Consider the following 19,169-nt stretch of genomic DNA (forward strand, 5'->3'; position numbering starts at 1 on the left):
TCAATGAGGTCTGTGGGCCATTTTTATATTTCCCTAGGTTTAAAGGTCATTGTCCCAGAGGAATGTTTAAACCAGTATAATTCCTGTAGTACATTAATGACACAACTGTAAACAGTGTTGTGAGGAATTGCTCTAATTCTCCCAGATACAAAAATCACAGGTCTTCTGTGACTGCCTACCTCCACTGGAATGTGAATTATTTTATTTGTATTCAATTTCTACAGGAATGCTTGATACACATAATATTCCAGCAAAGGCTGTTGTTTTAAGAGCTATAAATGTTGCGTCATTTCTTTGTCCTTGCATTTCTTCAGTATTTGTATGATCTATGATTTGTACCCCCATTGGCCAAAATGCTTTTTCTGTAGAGCAGGTTTTTTCAACTTCACTATTTACATGGACGGCCTATCAGTTTTTTTTGTTGTGGGGTAACCTGTGCATTGTGGCATCTTTGGTCTTTACCCATTACATGCGGTAACATTCTCTCCTCCAGTTGTAACAACCAAAAATGTCTGCAGAAACATTGCCACATGTCCCCTGGGTAGAAAATCATTCCCAGTACAAAATCATACTTGTTCTTTTGGGAAATAAAATGTGTTGCAAATTCACTTTTACAGATAAACCCTCTGTTGGTACCTGTCTTTACTTTTATGCATTTTGAATGGGAGAATTTTTATAAATTTTAGAAGCAAGAGTACCAAATGCTTTTTTGAGGGCATAAAAATGGTATTTATGCAATAATGCATCAGGCATTTGAGGTATTCATCTTGTCCTTTTGTGCCTGGTCTCTAGTTTCTTGCTTCATATAGAGTGCTGCGTAGTGTATTTTCTTAAATGACTTTTTAAAATAGCCATTATGTTCAGATAACTAAGCATATTCGAATTTTATCAGAAATATCAGATGGTCTCATGGTGAGAACCTGAAAGGCTTTTCTGTGATTTAACTTCTTGTATTTGGCAGCTATCCCATAGTTGGGGAAAGGAAGGGAGTAAGCCCCATGGTTTTCAAATGTTTGCTTGAGTACATGTTTTCCAATAAAGTTATTAACTGTAACTGTGAATAAGGTTTGCATATGTCCTCTTACATTTTTAAATCACCTTTTGTTGGGTGACTAGTCTTTAATTTGAAGATCTTCAGGGAGAAGGTATCAGAGTACCTAATGTATTTTGTTTCATTGATTGTTTTTAGTAGAGTTGAATTAAAGATATATAAAATATTACTGTTTTTCATGCCTGTGAACGTGTGTTATTTTTACATGGTCAGTTAAGTGGTAGATTCTTGGAATTCACTATTGTCTTCATAAATATGAATAGCACCTGTAAAATTTAATTTTCCTGTGAAATTTTAAAATGATTTTTAAGAGCATTTTACCATTTTGACTTAAACAATAATGCATCTGTAGTAATCTGAGTTAATTTGGGAATAGGAGATTAATCTTGATTGGTGAAAGGTTGGGAAAGATTTGAATTCTAGAATATTTTTTATTTTATCTTAATGCATAAAATCTGGAGCTATGATTAAAATTAAGTGTTGCCTAGTAGAAGTCCTTCGGGGAGCTACACTTCTGAATTAGATAAGAATGATTATAATTGAAATATCAATTGTCAAGGGTTACATGAAGATGTTAAAACCATTCTTTAAGGAGCACATTCTTTTATCTTTAATTTTGCTGAGTAAAATGTCTTTTCCATATGCAGTGAATTCAGCCTCAAATTAGCAGTCCAAATTTATTTACTCACATATATTAATAGTTTTGGAGCTGAAAGTCTTTAAAAACTCCTGAGCTTCTGTCTCAGTAGTCAATATTGCTCATAACTAAGCAGCTCTTAGCAGATGGTTGCTTTATGCTGCTGAATGTCAATGAGCTTTGTGCTCTTCTGAACTTAGTGTTGTCTATGGATATTTGGTAAACTTTAGGGAAAAATTTGTTGCAGTTTTAAAACTAAGTGTTTAGAACCTTCCTTGTATAAAAAACAAGTGGTGTGGGATTTTTTTCTTCTTCCATCTTTAGAGTTGTCTTTATATCCCATGCAGTAGTGATCTCATTTTAGATGTATTTGACAGATTGGATAGTGCAGTCCCAAGTAAAATTGGAATTATCTTCTTGCTAAAATTTGGAATGTGCTCGTGTATAATTTGGGGCACTGCGTTTTCTACTTTGTGAAATCTGGATGTTTGGTGACTTTTTGGACCCTTTGTTTTCTGGTCAAATATATGGTGAAATTAACTAAGTTAAAAATACTCTGAATATTGGCATCAGTTTTTCTGTTTTATTTTAGAGAAGTCTAATTTGGGGTTTATATTCAAATCTTTTTGATTTGGAAGAGATATAATTTTGTATTTGCATACCAGCAGGGGGCATTCTAATCTAGATACAGCATTTGAAAGCCTTTTTTCCTTAAAATTATTTGTTTTGTTATATTCTTTCTTTCGATCAATATCATTCTTTAATTTTCTTTTAGAAACGTCATCTCAAAGGGAACTGTGAACATCCAATACTTAATAGTAATTTTCTACTTGATAATTTTTCAAGACCCTTATCCAGTTTTTAAGAGAACTCCTATGGTTAAAAGAGAGTGAAAAATTTTGTTCTTAGGTATCCAAAGGCTTTGTATTTTTTAACATGGAAACAGAATTGCACTTTGATTTAAAATAATTTCAAGGAAAATAATTGTAGTTTAATATAATAAAAATATAGATTATATTTACCTGAGAGACTTTTTCCCATTTTTTTCTTTAATTATTCTGACTTTTGAATGTTTTTCTTTAATCATTCTGATTTTTCAGATAAGAGATAATTTGTTGATAAGGATAGCTTCTGATTCAGTTATGCTTTGGGCAGACTGCCAAATCATTTAACATACTTCTGAATTTAATCTGATTAATGCTTCAGTAAACTTTAAATTTGTTGTCTACCCCCCTTTTAAGTCCATTTGCCCTTCCCTTGGAGCCTCCACCTCCCTCTCTTTCTCTGTCTTCTGCACTCTCTGAGTATTCATTGTGTGTCCTCTCTTTAAAACCTAGAGATGAATGCAAATGTGTTAGAATTATTTTCTGTGGTCGGGAAATTTTTGAAGATCCTCTGAGTTATTTGGGTTAGCCTACTTCTTAAATATCTATGTTGATACTGTAAAGGTGTTTGTTCTCATTAGGCACAATGAAGCAAATCTTCCATATAATTACATTAGTGATACGTGACATTAAAGCCTAATTGGCTTATTTAAAATATCTAGCACATCAATTTCTTTTAGATTGTGAAAATTTAAAAGGTTATGAGTGCAGTTAAATATTCCTGGGTGAGAAATTTCAATTTTAGTACAATTTGTTGAGAATTAATTAGGACGTTTGACTAGAAGAAAAAGTGTAGAATGCCAATGAGATTAGTTGTGTCTATTTATTTGAGTACAGAAATCAAAATTTCAATGATAGTTTTGGAAAAACCGATGAAGTTTACCGAGTTTTGACTTACCAAGTTCAAAGTAAGCTGCATAGAACTAGGATTATGATAAATACTTGAATGTTTTAGTGTGTATGTGTTTTGTTTTTACACTCAGACTTGTATTTTGTAGGAAATTGATGAAGCCTGTAAGAGAATAAAGCGTGAGGTTGATGATCTGGGCCCTGAAGTTGGTGACATTAAAATCATTCCATTATATTCTACACTTCCTCCTCAGCAACAGCAACGCATTTTTGAGCCTCCGCCTCCAAAAAAGCAGAATGGAGCAATTGGAAGAAAGGTTAGCCTAGAGATATTCTGTGTAAACATTTCATTAATACCAAAAGAACTGTCTATGAGAAAAGAAACTATCGAATTACTAAGGACTAAGTTATGTGTGATGGCGATCTGTGTTGCACACTACAAAATAATCTGTATTTAAAAAGTAAATAGAAAAAAGTATATTTTGGTATAATTCTGTGTATCTTTTGACCTTAAGTAAGAGCATGCACTGTTTCCCGTCCCCACAGGAATCCCATCTTAGTAAACGGGTGGTTGGTTATGATGGGTCAAGAAAAGCAGGAGATGGCCAAGTGTTGTCTTTCTCTCCATTAAGTCACTTGGCAAAAGCTAAGCACTGTGTTCTTTCTTCAGTGGTTTGGCTTCTGCCTAGAATTTTCCTTAAGGACCTAACCAAATGTCATGTCTTACAGGTATGAAATATTGACTACAGAGATCTCTGATAACAGTAGCACTCATCTGCTGCCTAAATAGGTGGTTTCTATGAGTATGGGTGTCTGCCTGGCATAGGAAGGGACAAGGGTTTTCCAGACCTGTTTCTGGGCTCCCTTCTGGGAAGGGGATCTGAGTTGTAATTTGAAACTGAACAGTTACACTTTTATTTTTTTAAGAGCAATGTTCTTACTAGATCTTCAAAAATAAAATTACATTGTCTGAAAAGGTTTGAAAAACATTAGTATAGTGGAGTCAATCATTAGGTTAAATAGTAGCTGCATATGAATTTTGGTAAGATTCTTAATCTTAAAGTTTTGATTTTTAAAAATAGGTATAATTTACCATCATCACCTTAGGGGATTATCTTCAAGGATCACGCTTTGTATGTACAGGGTACTAATATATGTAAAATAAACTAATCCCTCAGGGTAACTACTATCAGTTCCTGGAGTATATTCATGTAAAAAAAAAAGTGTTACTTGAAATATTACTTATGTATGATTTACTTTGTTGGTCAGATTTAGAATTAATTGCTTTCTTCTTTCTAAATTCAGGACTAACAGACTCTCACAACTTTTTTCGGCTTTTTATTTCAATCTTTTTGCTAATGTTTATCATGATTATAGAAAAACTACACATTATAAAAAGATACTTAAATATATCAGGGCTAATTATTTCTTTACATGGCTGTGTAAAAGTTAAATGAACAAATTCATTTTTGAGATTGAAGAAGCTTAGTGAAGGGATATACAACACCAGCCTAGTGGAATATAAATTATCAAGAGATTGATAGGGGAAAAAAAATCAGGTTCTGAATATTTCATAGATCAACAAGAGAAGTGAATATGACTTGACTTTTCAAAAACAGTTTGGTCATAGCTTCATTATGTTGGACTTTCCAACTATTTTTGTCATAGTGTTGTCTCTGTGTTGTCTCTAGAACGTGTTAAAACATTTTCCCCTGTTAACTTTATGTGCATTCTGAACTTTGGAGAAAAGTTGAAATTTTAGGTGATAGCTTTAGTATACAATTTTAAATTTAATTTGTTGACTGAAGAATTCTGATTTTCTGTGGAATTCTTAGCTTAATTCTGTATTAGTGGATGTATGTAAATAAAGTTGTGGATTTCTTAAACATTTCTATAGTAAAGAGTAGAGTGGAGGCAGATAATTTTTCTTGAAATCATGTATACTTTGGATATCTACATTTGTTTTAATTTTAAGCTGATTTTTTTTAACCATTGAGTAAATTTGGCATATAGCAAGATTTTCCATATTTGTGTCTTTTCACGTAGCTCTTTTCATTCCATTTTTAGGCTTCCTTGAGAAGTATGGCCTGAATTTACTGAAATGTATTTCACATCTGAATTCTTTGCTCTGTTAATTATTAGTTTATTGGAAATTTAGATTCAGTCTGGTGCCAGTTCAGTGTGTGATACATTTTGTAGAATCTACAGCTTAAGCCCATGGGGGAATAGAATTTATTTAACTGTATTGCTTTTTGTGTTCTTATAAATCCTAAGGATATCGAGGAGAATTTTGTCTTACTGGAAAGAGTGACTCGGCAATAGTTGGATATATGTGTGCTTGATGGCCAGAGATGACGAGCGAACCGCTGGAGTTCCCAGGGCAGGGCTTACCTTGGGAACCCATCCTAGGGCCACAGTGCTGCTTTATTGACAGTGATTCATTCAGCTAAAACTACATGACCTCTTGCTGGGAAATCATGTTCTTTCTTGGCATGAATCAGCTTCATCTTAGAGTCTGAGAAGAACTGTCTCTAGCGTGCGCGCATACACACATACACCTATGACCCAAAGAGAGGGAGGGAGGACTTCCTTGGCAGTTGGTGTGTCATTCTCATTATGCGAAAAAAAACGCTTTGAAGCCTGGCATGTTGAAGGAAAAATGAACGTTTTTATGGAAGCCTAGTGCACAGAGCAGGATTCACTCATCCATTCAAGTTTTTGATGCTGGACAACAGGGAAGCTGCCTGGAAGAAGATAGGACCACAGAGAGCAGAAAATACACTCTAGCCAGGCGCTAACTGGTAGTTTCAGAGGAGCAGGTGACCTACAGGCCGACTGACTGGGTTAGAGTCATCAGAAGGGTTGAGAGACTGTGTGGAAGAAGGAAGGGACGATTTAAGTCCTGTGAAAGGAGAGTGGCTCTCTGCTGGAATAGGAAGAACTGGCAGTCTGTTGCTATTTTCCTGTTGTCTTTTTTTAAAATGCTGCAACTTTGATAATATCCCGTTTATATTATAAGATAAAGGGCTAGAGGCCAGGCTTGCTGCTTCTGTCCTGAATTCACTGCCAGTTACTAGAATGGCGCTTTCATTCACAAGTGTTAAACTGTCACTGGTTGATATTCACAATTGATTTAAAAATACAAAGGAACATTTAGGGATTTATGGTCTGCTTCCAGTTGTGTAAAACCAAATAGGATTTGATTCATTTTTTGTTAAATTTGTTCTAATACAAGGATATTAGCTAGCATAGAGTAGAATGTAAGAAGTTAAAACATTTGGAAACAAAGAGAATATTTAATAGAGTTTTTTAATTTCCACCAAAATAAGTGTAATTCTGTATTTATATTTGGACACCCTTTGTAAGGTAGTGCCTTATTTGTTGTTGTCTTACTCGTATCAATTTATGCAAAATAGGGCCTTGTAAATACAGTTGTAAAACTAACAAAAGCACCTTTTCATATTAAAGTTTTAAAATGTAGGCTATATTAAGGGTAAAGTTTTAATGGGCATGGGGGATTTAACTAGCATTCCTTTTATAGATAGTTACTGAGTTCCTTTTATGTGGGCTTCTAACACAGCACTACTGGTGAATAGTTTCGAATTTTTAATGATCAAGAAAGGTTGAGAATGCATGTGTTTTTGTGAGTGTAGATTATTTTGCTTGTTTTGATCATGCTTGACATTTATTCAGATATTTGAGTTTAAGTTCAAGCTATGGTTTTGTTATAAGCGTTAAAGTTTACTCAGTAAATTTACTCATGCATTTTTTGACTAAGACTTAGAATTGCTATTTTATAGATTTGATGTTATTAAAATCCAGGAACTACTCTTTGATTTTATTTAGGTTTCATTAATTTTATCCATACAAATAGCTGATTTTTCTGTAGCTTATCTTACAGTTTACTAATTAACATGGCTCAAAGCATACACTGCTCAATAAAAAAGAGAAATGGCCCTTGTGGAGATGGTTCTATAGTTTTAAAGAGAGGCTTAATGATCCACTATCTGAAGATAACTTAGTGTGGTACTGCTGGGATGTGGACAGATAAAGAAGTTAATGTCCTTACTGAATTGGCAACCCCCACAGAATTCCCTGGGGACTGAAAATCCAAACTAGTTGAACCTAAGTGCATTATTGTGTCCAAATAGAATTCAAATAGAGTAACTTAGGGTACTCTCACTTCTACTACTTCTAAGTGGAATTATTGAAATAAATCAAAGTGGATTTCATTGCAAGGCATGTTATTGAGGGGGAAGGGGATATATCTAGATGAAAGTTTAATCTTAACACACTTAACATTTAAAAACATAAAATTGGTAGTGATGTCAAACTTTTTCCACAGGCTTTATTCTATATTTAGGGATTATTTACCTGAAATAATTGCTTGGTGAATGAAGCTTAAACACTTTTTAAGAACACTTATTTCCATGTTACAGTCTAGAAAGCTTGTATCATTTGTATATATTCCCATGTGTCATATGTAGATCCCCTGACCAAATTCAGGATCACTTTGTGTTCTGACCAGTTCCTAATTAGATCATATGCAACCTACATCTAGAACACACTTAGGGCTTGCATTAGTCTCCTACTAAGGTTTCGAGGAAGCTAGATAACTTTTTATCATCTCATGTATTTGTTCTTGCGCATCATATATATATATATATATATATGTGTGTGTGTGTGTGTGTATATATATTTTTTTCTTTAGCCATAGCTAGAATTACCTCTCCAGCTTTAGTAGTAAAGTCATTAGAAGAAGCATCTTTGAAAGTCCTACAGTTTGTTACAGGAGTTTTCCCCCTTTTTGTCCCCAAACCTACCTCCCATGGTTTACGAGCCCTGCCTTTTTTTTTCATAGTACTTTAAATAAATCAGTATGGCAGATAAGTCCTATTCGAAAAGCTTTTATTACCTTAAAGCTTTTTAACCAATTTACTTTTAGTCCTTGGAAGAAAGCTTCTCTAAGGTCTTTTTTTTTTTTTTTTAACACTTCTGTTTTGGAGTTTGACTTCTGGTTGGCAGTAGACTATCGATAAGGACATGGGGTTTGCCAGCTTGTCATAATCCTTTGATTCTTAAATCCACAGTTCTTGTAAGTATTACATTATTTGCCACACAGACACAGCCAAAGACGCATGCACACCAAGTGAAATTATTTTCTAAAGAAAAATTACTTTAGGGGTGCCTGGGTGGCTCAGTTGATTAAAAGCCTCCCTTCGACTGAGGTCATGATTTGGGGATCCTGGAGTCAGATTCCCTGCTCATGGGGGAGCCTGCTTCTTCCTCTCCCTTTGCCACTTCCCTTGCTTGTGCTCTCTTTCTTTCAAGTAAATAAAATCTTTTAAAAATTTATTTTTAAATTCTGAAGAATTGATCATAACAAGAAATTTTTCCGTACTAACTGTATTCTGTTTTAGAAGAAACATGTGAAATGTATTTTTTTTATTTCCTCCACTGCTCTAAATCTATATCCAAAACTATTATAATATCACCCCAGAATTTCAGAAAACCATAAGACCTTTTATATAATCACAAGCATGTCACTGGTTCTGTAATAGGTTTATAAGGACTTTCTCTATTTATTGCCTAATTTTGTTAACAGCTTTGTCTTAGCTAGATGAATATTCAGGAATTATAAAAGCAAATGAAGATTTGGGAGTGTTAAAACCTTTAGCTACTTAGGTTGGCTTCCAGGCTCTGTCACTGACTTCTAAATTCATTGCTCCTTCCAGGTCAACGTACTTGACTTTGTAGAAGAATATTAAACTCAGGATATTTATTCAAATTCACCTGTCAATTTCATAGCCTTGTTTTTTGTTTTTAAGATTTTATTCATTTATTCATGAGAGACAGAGACACAGGGAGAAGCAGGCTCCATGCAGGAAGCCCGATGTGGGACTTGATTCCAGGTCTCCAGGCCCTGGGCCGAAGGCAGGTGCCAAACCGCAGAGCCACCCAGGGAACCCCTCATAGCCTTGTTTATGTTGCTTTGGTTCTAATTTTTGAGCCATGTGCGTGCCATCTAAATGTACTGAAAACTGTATTTGAGTAATATCAGATGACCTGCGTTCCTTATCATTTGCTAGTTACCAGTCTTTGCAACTACACAATACAAAAAAGGAAGGATTTTTGGTTTTAGATGTGTGAATGATTCTAAAATATTAACCTGTCAATAGGTCTCTAGTAAACTAGTTTTCAAAACCTCCAGGATTTCCTGGTGGTATGAGTCCTCTTTTCATTTCTCAGATGTGCCTATGGGCTTTTTTGCCTACATGTCATAGTTTAAGCTGAATCTTCTACTCCTAGTGTTCTTGTTCCCTTTTCTCTCATGGTAGATTCCACCTTACTCTAGACAACTCACTTAAATGGTAAGTTTCCTTGGTCTTAACTGTGGAAGTAAACCCTTTTTAAGTCTCAGGGTGAGTCCGTGGTGTCATTTACACTATGCATGTGTAATCTTCCTTCACAGGCTGCAAGAGCAGGCCCTGTATCTGATTCATCTTTTTTGTCCTCTGCTTGCATATACAGGCATTTTCACTTAATGGCAGTTTTCTGTCCTGAAAAATCAAAGGTTCTGAGGGAAAAACAATCTAACAAGAATCCCATTTTCTTATCGTTAAATAAGAAAAATTATGTGACATGTTACTCTCAAACCCCAGCCAGTTTCCTAAAATAGATCTAACATACATCATACGCTTATGTAAAGAAAAAAACAAGGGATCATATTAGTATGTAAATACTTGAAACGTTTTTCCCTGGCAGTAAAAGGTTCAAATGATTAACAGTTGCTTTGAATGCAGTGACATCTTCTTTGAAATTGTATACTTTCTAAAACATCTGCATTTGATTCTGATGATGTGCCAATGATTCTTAGATTATAACTTGAGATTTTGTCCCCCTATGCCCTCCTGTGCCATTTTGTTTTAAATGTTTAGTTTTGGTGATACAAAGTTCCCTTTGTAAATACTGACAGAAAATACCAAAAGATATACATGTTTTGTGGACTTTGGATAATAACCAAAGTAGTGTTCTGTCAGCAAGACATGTAAGGCAAGCTATTATACTGTTTCCTCGATATTTTTCTCTTGATGCTATCTTTCTGTTTAAGTAATGAAAACATATGTGATTGAGTAATAACCTGAAATAATAGCTTTTTTTTGAAAAAGGAATTTGCTATGATGGACTAAATGAGATTTTGAATTAAGATCTTAAATATTAATTTGTCTTTGTATTGCATTGCATTGGCCATTGAGGATGAAACCTTATTTCTAGTTTACTTACTGGATTGAGATTCATTAGTGAAAGGTCATGGCTACCCTTACGGTTTTTTTTTCAATTTTACTTCATTTATAATATAATTTATATACTGTTTATTTCTTAACAGGTAGTTGTGTCAACTAACATTGCAGAGACCTCTCTCACAATAGATGGTGTGGTATTTGTGATTGATCCTGGATTTGCAAAACAAAAGGTACATACTTTAATACTTTAGTTGTTTACTTTATTAAATTGGTGTTAGCTTAAGAGTACATACTGTGTACTTGTTCAGTGACTAGAATTTACTTTTTAGAATTATTTTCCTGTTGTCTTGTGTTTCGTTTTCAGACTTTGGTGATATGAACCCTTTCTGTTCTTAGCTGACTATCCTGTGTTAAACCCATGCATAATGTTTAATCCTAGGCCTTTTTTTTTTTTTTTAAGGGTGCTTTGGGTTTTTTTTTGTTTGTTTCTCTGTAGCAGTTGGAAGTGTTTCGGTTTCTGGGTTCATTTAAGGAGTATGAGAGTAGTAATAAGAGGACAGGATTGTCATTCTTGTAAGTTGAACACCCAGTAAGATTAGAGTTTCCATTATGTGTTGGGCATAGTATCTGAAAAGGTTTTAACGTTATCTTCTAGTTGAGCAGTGCTGAATACCAAGCACTTTGGCCAGAGGAAGTGACTACTTAGGAAATAACTGGTGATGTTGTATGATTCACAGATTTTTAAAATTACATTTGGTTACATTTTATAGGTATAATTGGGAGAATTTGTTGCATGCAGTATTTATGTTTCTGATGGAAATTTTTCACTTTAAACTGGCAGTGTGTAACTGACTTCTGAACTGAGTTCAAAATATTTTTCTTGATGTTCACACTGAACATCAGGTATCAAAATTGACAGGTTCTTTACAGGCAAAAGCCTTCAACACTGTTGATCCACTCTAAAAAAGCAAGGTAAAGCTGGTAGAACTGAAATTAATTTTCAGTTAGGAGGAGTAAAGATGATGTAAGCTTTGTGTGTAATAGATAAGAACCTTTCTATGTTAGCTTGAGTCTTCAGAATGATTGTTTCAGAATATCTGAAAGAAAGTTAAGACACAACCAGTTCTCAGTTTCTGTCTCTGATGTGCAGCCTTCATCAATATACTGCTTTGTTTATTTTGAGATTAGCTGTGGACTTTGCATACAGATTACAGTTTTGTGGTTAACTGAAGGAAAAATTCTTACATTATTTTCATTCTTATAGGTGTACAATCCTCGAATCAGAGTTGAGTCTCTTTTGGTAACAGCCATTAGTAAAGCTTCAGCTCAGCAGAGGGCTGGTCGAGCTGGGCGTACAAGACCTGGGAAATGCTTCAGACTTTATACAGAGAAAGCTTATAAAACAGAAATGCAGGTAAGAGGTTTTGCTGTATCCTTCCTGTGTTTGGAAGGTTAAGTTGAATTTGTTACCAGAAGAAAATTGCTTTATTTACTTCATCTTGCCTTTTGGCACCATAAGCTCCTTACGTTTTCCCTGAGTGAGATTTATGGTGTAATCTACCAATACACCTCTCTGTTAAAATTTTAAGTTGAAGGGAACAGTTCGCAGTAACACTTTCAACCCTGTAAAGATAGTTCACAGAAGGTGTCTGATTCCTTTCTGGTATATTCCACCAGTATTCTTCTGTGGATCAGTGGTTTAGAAGTAATGCCAAAGTAAATAGCTAAAGAGGCAGAGAATAGGTATGTTTTGTTTTCTGGAGCAAGAGGATTAAGGCATGTTTAACAATAAACACTTTTGTTTTTTGCTAGGATAACACCTATCCTGAGATTTTGCGTTCTAATTTAGGATCAGTTGTGTTACAATTGAAGAAGCTTGGTATTGATGATTTGGTGCATTTTGACTTTATGGATCCACCAGGTATGAATTCTCAAAGCATATTTTAGCAAGCCTTTTAACCAAAATTCACTATCTCTACATCTTATCTCTCTCTCTCTCTCTCTCACACACACACACACACACACATTTACTTTTTCTTGTAGTCTGCATCAAGAAAAGTGGTATATGTTAGTATTAAAACTAAGAATGATAACTTCTAAACCACAACTATTTTTTTAATTTTTTTCTTTTCTCAGAGTAACTAAATTATCCCGGGAATTACTGACCCAGCAGGAAAATGAGAAATTTCTAATTTTTCTTTTTGTTAGGAATTAATTTATTTAGGAAAATGACAGTTTTAACTACTGTGCAGGAAAATATTGCAAATTTATATGAATTGTTGTTTGCTAAAACTCTAACTGAATTTGATGACAGTTTGAGTTTGGTCCACTGAAGAATGAAAAATGAGATTGCTTATAATAGTTTGTACTTTATCACCTTTTTGCTTGTTAAAGCAGTTTGTCTAATAGATTGCCTTTTCCCCCAGCTCCTGAAACTCTGATGAGAGCCTTAGAACTTTTGAATTACCTGGCTGCTTTAAATGATGATGGAGATCTGACTGAATTGGGATCCATGATGGCAGAGTTTCCTCTAGATCCACAGCTCGCTAAAATGGTTATTGCAAGTTGTGACTACAACTGTTCTAATGAGGTCCTATCTATTACTGCTATGTTGTCAGGTAATAGAGGGAAAGGAACTAAAAAAAGCCCAGCTCTTCACAGTTTGGGTGGACTTCACATTTGGTTTTGTTTTTTATTATTTAGTATGATAGTAGATTTTATAGATGGTTTTGAGGAGCTCATTTTGTTTCCTAAATATCTTGTAAATAGATTTATAAAGATACAGTATTTACAAAAGTAAAGTAATTGCTTGTGCACAAAATATAGTAAAAACATTGGCTCTCTTGAGTGCGAATAAAAATTGCAATAAGAAAAGAACAGTCTGAACACAATTGTAACAGTTCTTTGGTAGGTTCATCAGTTTTGCGGTTTATTACTGAAAGTACAAGAAGAACTTTGTTCTAGTACTTGGCACTTATTAAGTGAGCCTGGGACAAACCCAAACTATCATTTAAATTGAGCTTTTCCTACACATATAAATAATATATTCTAGTGGCAGTTGAGCAAATGTGAATTTCAAACTTAGTATCAAATAAATAGAAGTAGTAATGTGTAAATTTAGGTTTAAAATCTCATCAGATCATAATTCTTTTACAATGGCAGAAAACACTTGATACGTGAAAGACACCTAATAGATAATATTGCTGATTTCGGAAATTGGAGCATTAAGGTTAACAAATCGTGCTGTTTTTAGTAGCAGTAAAGCATATCCACCAATGAATTATAACTTGGAAAGTAGATTTTCCAAAAAGAAGAAATATGGTTAACAGCTTTACACTGATTCTTACAGCTAAAAAATAGAAGACATTTTATATTTTTATTGATGACCAAAGTACTCTATACTATACTACTAGTTCCAGTACTGGGGAGAATGACTTCAGTTTCAGAGTGGTTTATTAGTCTGTAATTATAACCTAATGCCTCAAATAATTCAAAATCTTACATGGAATTAAAAGATAAATTGAAAAATTTTATAAATATAAAATTTTGGCTTAGTTTAGATGTATGATATGTTTTAATGGTGTGAATTTTTTATTTAAGAACTAGCTAAAAATGTTTTTTTGCAGAGTTATGACTGATCAGACTCAGAGCAGATGGGCAGGGCAGTATCGAATCATTTTAATAAAATTGTAGTCTCACTTGCGGAGGTGGTGGTAGGTTGTTGTCTGCCTTTCTTACATGTTTTTGTTAGATGCTCCCAGTTGGTACTTACCCAAGATTTTAGTTTGTAGAGAAAGTGTGGGGCAAGGGTTAACAGATTGCATATTTATTTGTTATCTGCTCAGTTTTTATTCTTCCAGTTTCTCTTATCAGGCATACTATATAATTACCATCGTTTGAGTCTATATTACTAGTTCTTTAAAAAACTGGTCATTGTGACGCAGTTGAAATCTTCCACCTATATCTCTTATTTGTAATAAGGAGCTCTGTACAACACAGGAGTTTATTAGCACATCAAGAGAATGGACATTTATGTTTAGTGATTATTAAGCAAGGCACTTGTGGGGGGCGGGTATTAAAAGGTGAGGAAGAAGTCACGGAACAAAAACAGTTTGCCAAGCTTATACTGTTTTGTTTTTCATTTAAATAGTTTTTGACATTTTCAGGTCCTGATATAAATAGTGCAAATCAGGGGCCTTATAGAGTGCTACTTATTCCCACTGTTAATTCTGGGAGCTAGTTCACTTTTACTTTCGTATCTTTGAGAGGTTTCTGTACTTTCATGAATTACCTTGCTTCAATTACATTAAGCAAGACATTTAATTAATATTTATTGTGATCATGTGTCATTGTCTCTATTTGGCTTCTTTGGTATCTTTTAAAGGGGAAACTGTATGGGAAAGTAATTTGATACTGTATTTGATCTTGTTGTTGATTATTCCCATTATCTTCTATCTGGACTGATTCATTTATACTTTTTTATATTGAAAAGGTTTTAAGAGCTTTAAAAATGTGTTGACAAAGTCCCAAGCTGTTAAGTATTTTTACTTTCATACTGCTTTTATGACTATGGAATTGCTAAAGTGAATTAAGGAAAGTTGTATTTTAAAAATGTAGTGCACGCTTTGTAACAACTTAAAATTTTATGTGAATTAACATCGAGGCTCTAAACAAATACTGTAGTTACATATTTTGATGACCCTTGAAATAATGACTGTTTCAGACTAATTGTCAACTTTTAAATATTGGATTTGGTTTTTATATTGAGGTTTTGATTCAAATAACCAAATAACAGTTTTTTTTTTTTTAAACTTGGGACGTCATTTTCTAATCTTTTTATTAAAATGCTGGAAAACTAGGCTGAATTTCCCCAGCCTTTTTGAATTTTCTTAATTCAAAGGCGGTTTAACCTTCCACCACTACTGCTATCATCAAAACCCAACATTTCATGATATTTTTTATGTTTCCATATGCTTCTGCTCACCGGTGCTAATAGTGATACCCACCAGTTGGTAATAGCCATAGCATTAGGGAAAAAAATTACAGTAGAAATGTGGCAATAGATTGGTTAGAAAGTTGTTTTTAGCCCTGCAGTGGGCAGATACAGCTTCATAACTTCCATAGCCATTCAGTGGATTCAGTGGATGGCCTTTTGAAAAATTACATTTAGCTTAAAGGCTATTGACACCATAATTCTGGTTATTGGTAGAGCTATCGGCACTGGTTTTTGAAATAAGTTGAGCTTTCTATTTCTAGTATCTTGATGGCCTTCAGAATAGCTGTTTGATGCCTACTTTTAGATCTAGTTAAAATCATCAGGTACTCTGTAGCTTTGAAACCCTCTTGTCTTACAGATGTGGTTAGGTGTTGATGTACCAAATCAAGGTAGTAAACAGTCCAAGATGCAGTTGGAGGCCATCCTGCCCTGCCCTATGCTCTGTGAACTGACCTAGCTAGGCCTTGTTCCTCTATCTGTGAATGCGTGACTCATCGATATGGGCGTTTGTGTTGGGCCCATACCAACCTTGTTTAGTCCCACAGTGTTTTGTTCGCCCCACGGAGGCCAAGAAAGCCGCAGATGAAGCCAAGATGAGATTTGCCCACATAGATGGAGATCATCTGACACTGCTGAATGTCTACCACGCTTTTAAACAAAGTAAGTGTAAATTAGATTGAAGGCACTCTTTTGTCTAAATGTCACTTGCAGTATATAAGATGTTTTTCATCTCACTTTCATTTATTATCTGTGACAACTTTACATTAGAAACCCAGAGGTACTTTAGAAAAAACTCCTGACTAGCATTTAAAATGGAAATTGTCTGTCTTTTTCAAAGTTGTTTACTCTTATAATCAGTGGGGAAAATACCTATTATAGAAAGCTGGAAAATGGAGAGCATTGAAAACAAAATACCAGTATAATATTTACCACTAATACACAGATTTTTATATACTTTGTTTTACTGTTTATTTTCATTTGTTTTGTGTGTTTAGTTTTGTATTATTTATAGAATCTTTACTGTTTAGTAATTTTACTAATAAGTAGCTCTTAAATATAAAACTAAGAAAATAGAAAAATGGGCTGTAGATGTGAATCAGCGTTCTCAGTCAGGCTTCAAGTGGTCTGTAAACATGAGGAGGAAAGTCAACTCTACTTGTAGTTCAAGAGCATTATTATCTAGGGGTACCATTTTCTCACCTACAAAATTGGCAGAGGTTAGGGCAAAGTAGTCCTTAGCTATGTAGAAGTGGGTTTAGTGAAACAGTCCTATACGAGAGGTGGAACTATAAATTGATGTGGTCTTTGTGAAAAGCAGTAGATTTTATGTTACTGAGAAAGTTAAGTTCAGACCCTGTGACTCAGAAATAATCTATGAATAATCTGTGGTCTTCCAGTATCCTGTGCACACAGATCTAATTAAAGATTTCATCCCAGAATTATTTATGATAGTAAAAAAGGGTGGGAGGGAATTACCTCAATGCCCACCAGTAAAAAAGATGGTTCAGAATTTATGCTATAGCCACATGATGAAATACTGTTCCAGGCTCCATCCCAGGACCCTGTGATCATGACCTGAGCTGAAGGCAGACGCTTAACTGGCTGAGCCACCCGGGCACCCTGTTCTAGCTTTAAATCATGTTTTCGGAGAATATTTAGTGACATGAAAAACATTTTCCAGTTGTTTGAAAATAAGGAAATACAGTCATAATGAAGTTATTGCCAGATGCTATTATTGGAATCCACCATCTATAAAAGTTAAATGAGAGAAGAACTTCAATTAAAGAAAAAAATGGAGAAATAATTGCAACAATAATTGCAAGTTTTGAAAATGTTTGATTTCTACATATCAGTAGGTTAACCTCTTAGATATGTAATCAAGTAACGATAGCCTTACATCATCACACTTTACCAAAAATGTGGAGTTCACAGTCAGTAAAGTGTATGGTTTCTGCCAATAAGAAAATGGTTTTCTAATTTACTATAGCATTGCCATTTGTTATCTCCTAAAACTTTTGTTTATACTCCTAAAATAGTCTGGTCATTTTAACACATCTCTTTTGGGGTAGAGGTGAATTTATTTATCTCAGGATCCAAAAGTACTGCAGAGTGGAACAAAAGGCATAGCTGCCAACGTGCTGCATGTCTGTGGCTTACATATCAACTCTGTCATGAGTTGAATAGAATTGATAAATATCTGGTGAAGAAGCAAAGGCCACTACGCAGCTTACTTGAGAACATTTTATCCCTCTTGTGTTCAATGTATTGATAACACATAATGTTAAAGACTATTCCTGATAGGTTAGATCTCTCCCAAGAAATATGCTATATTCCTTTTTGTGCCACACTGTATTGTGGTGGTTGAGCTGAGCACCAGGCACATAATTAACTGACAGTGGGAATGGCTGCAGAGGGGAAGGCCTTGAGAAGGATTCATGTCCATCTTAGTTCTCAAAATCCTTTGGTATCTTTAAGATACTGTTTTAAGTGGAAATTAAAGATTTCTAAAGGATCAGCATGGGTTTTTACCGTGTATGTGTCACAAGAAATTTTAATGTTCTGTAAATTAGGAGATTGTGTTAATTTGTTTTAAGTTTTGATAAATGCCACAGCCACGTGTTAATAGGACTGGCAGAGGGAGTGATTTAGAGTGGTAACATCCATTCCCTAGATGCTTGATCCTTGTCTTCCTGCTACATGCTTCTTATGTTTTATTATTTTATTCTATATACTTGTAATAAATAAGGTCAAAGGAAATCAAATGACTGAACATTTGATAGAAGTGTCCCCATTAGTCAAAGGATTAGCCTTTAATTATTGCCTGTCATCTTAAATAAGGGTAGTCATTTAAAAGTATCAGACTTCCAGATCTCTCTGTAATATTTGGACATTTAATATCCATTTATTGAATTTGGAATGTTTTCACTACTGATTTTTAAGTAATGCTGTGTTATGTTAATTGAAACATTAAATGTGTTTGAAAAATTAACTTATTCAGATATTGGTCAAGAGGAACTATTTCATTAAGAGACAATAGTTGATTACATAGAAAAGCTAAAATTCATATGTTGAAATAACACTTTAAAAAAGGATTTATTTCAGAGAGCACACACATGTGCACGCATGAGCAGAGAGAGAGGGAGAATCTTAAGCAGACTCCTCCCCACTCAGCTTGGAATCCACCTTGGGGCTCGATCTCACGTTCTCAGATAAAGACCTGAGCTGAAAATCAAGAATCGAATATCCAACCTACTGAGCCACCCAGGCATCCCTGAAATCACACCTTTGAGAAACAGCTAGATTTAAGTTGTTTTGCAACACCTTGATTGCTCTGTGTATCTGCCTGATTTCACCCTGAACTGGTTTGACCTTAGATCTTAAAAGTAGTTTTGCTGTATTGGTAAGAAATCTATAGCCAGCATTATTGTACGAAAATATTTCCATTTTTAGATTTTATTTCTCCCATTTACCAAATTTCTCACAAATTTAGAAAATACAGTAGAACTAC

At 34.4% G+C, this 19,169-nt stretch overlaps 1 protein-coding gene across 1 annotated transcript in view; it reads left to right on the top strand.

The window, feature by feature from the left end:
- Positions 1-19,169, top strand: part of DHX15 (DEAH-box helicase 15) — a 59,571-nt gene that overhangs the window by 33,703 nt on the left and 6,699 nt on the right. The window contains exons 6-11 of the mRNA XM_072737982.1: positions 3,571-3,738; positions 10,809-10,895; positions 11,930-12,079; positions 12,478-12,586; positions 13,092-13,283; positions 16,199-16,321. Coding sequence (XP_072594083.1) covers positions 3,571-3,738; positions 10,809-10,895; positions 11,930-12,079; positions 12,478-12,586; positions 13,092-13,283; positions 16,199-16,321 — 829 coding nt within the window. The remainder of the gene's footprint in view (positions 1-3,570; positions 3,739-10,808; positions 10,896-11,929; positions 12,080-12,477; positions 12,587-13,091; positions 13,284-16,198; positions 16,322-19,169) is intronic.

Source organism: Vulpes vulpes, chromosome 14, assembly GCF_048418805.1.
Source record: "Vulpes vulpes isolate BD-2025 chromosome 14, VulVul3, whole genome shotgun sequence".
NCBI classification, from domain to species: Eukaryota; Metazoa; Chordata; class Mammalia; order Carnivora; family Canidae; genus Vulpes; species Vulpes vulpes.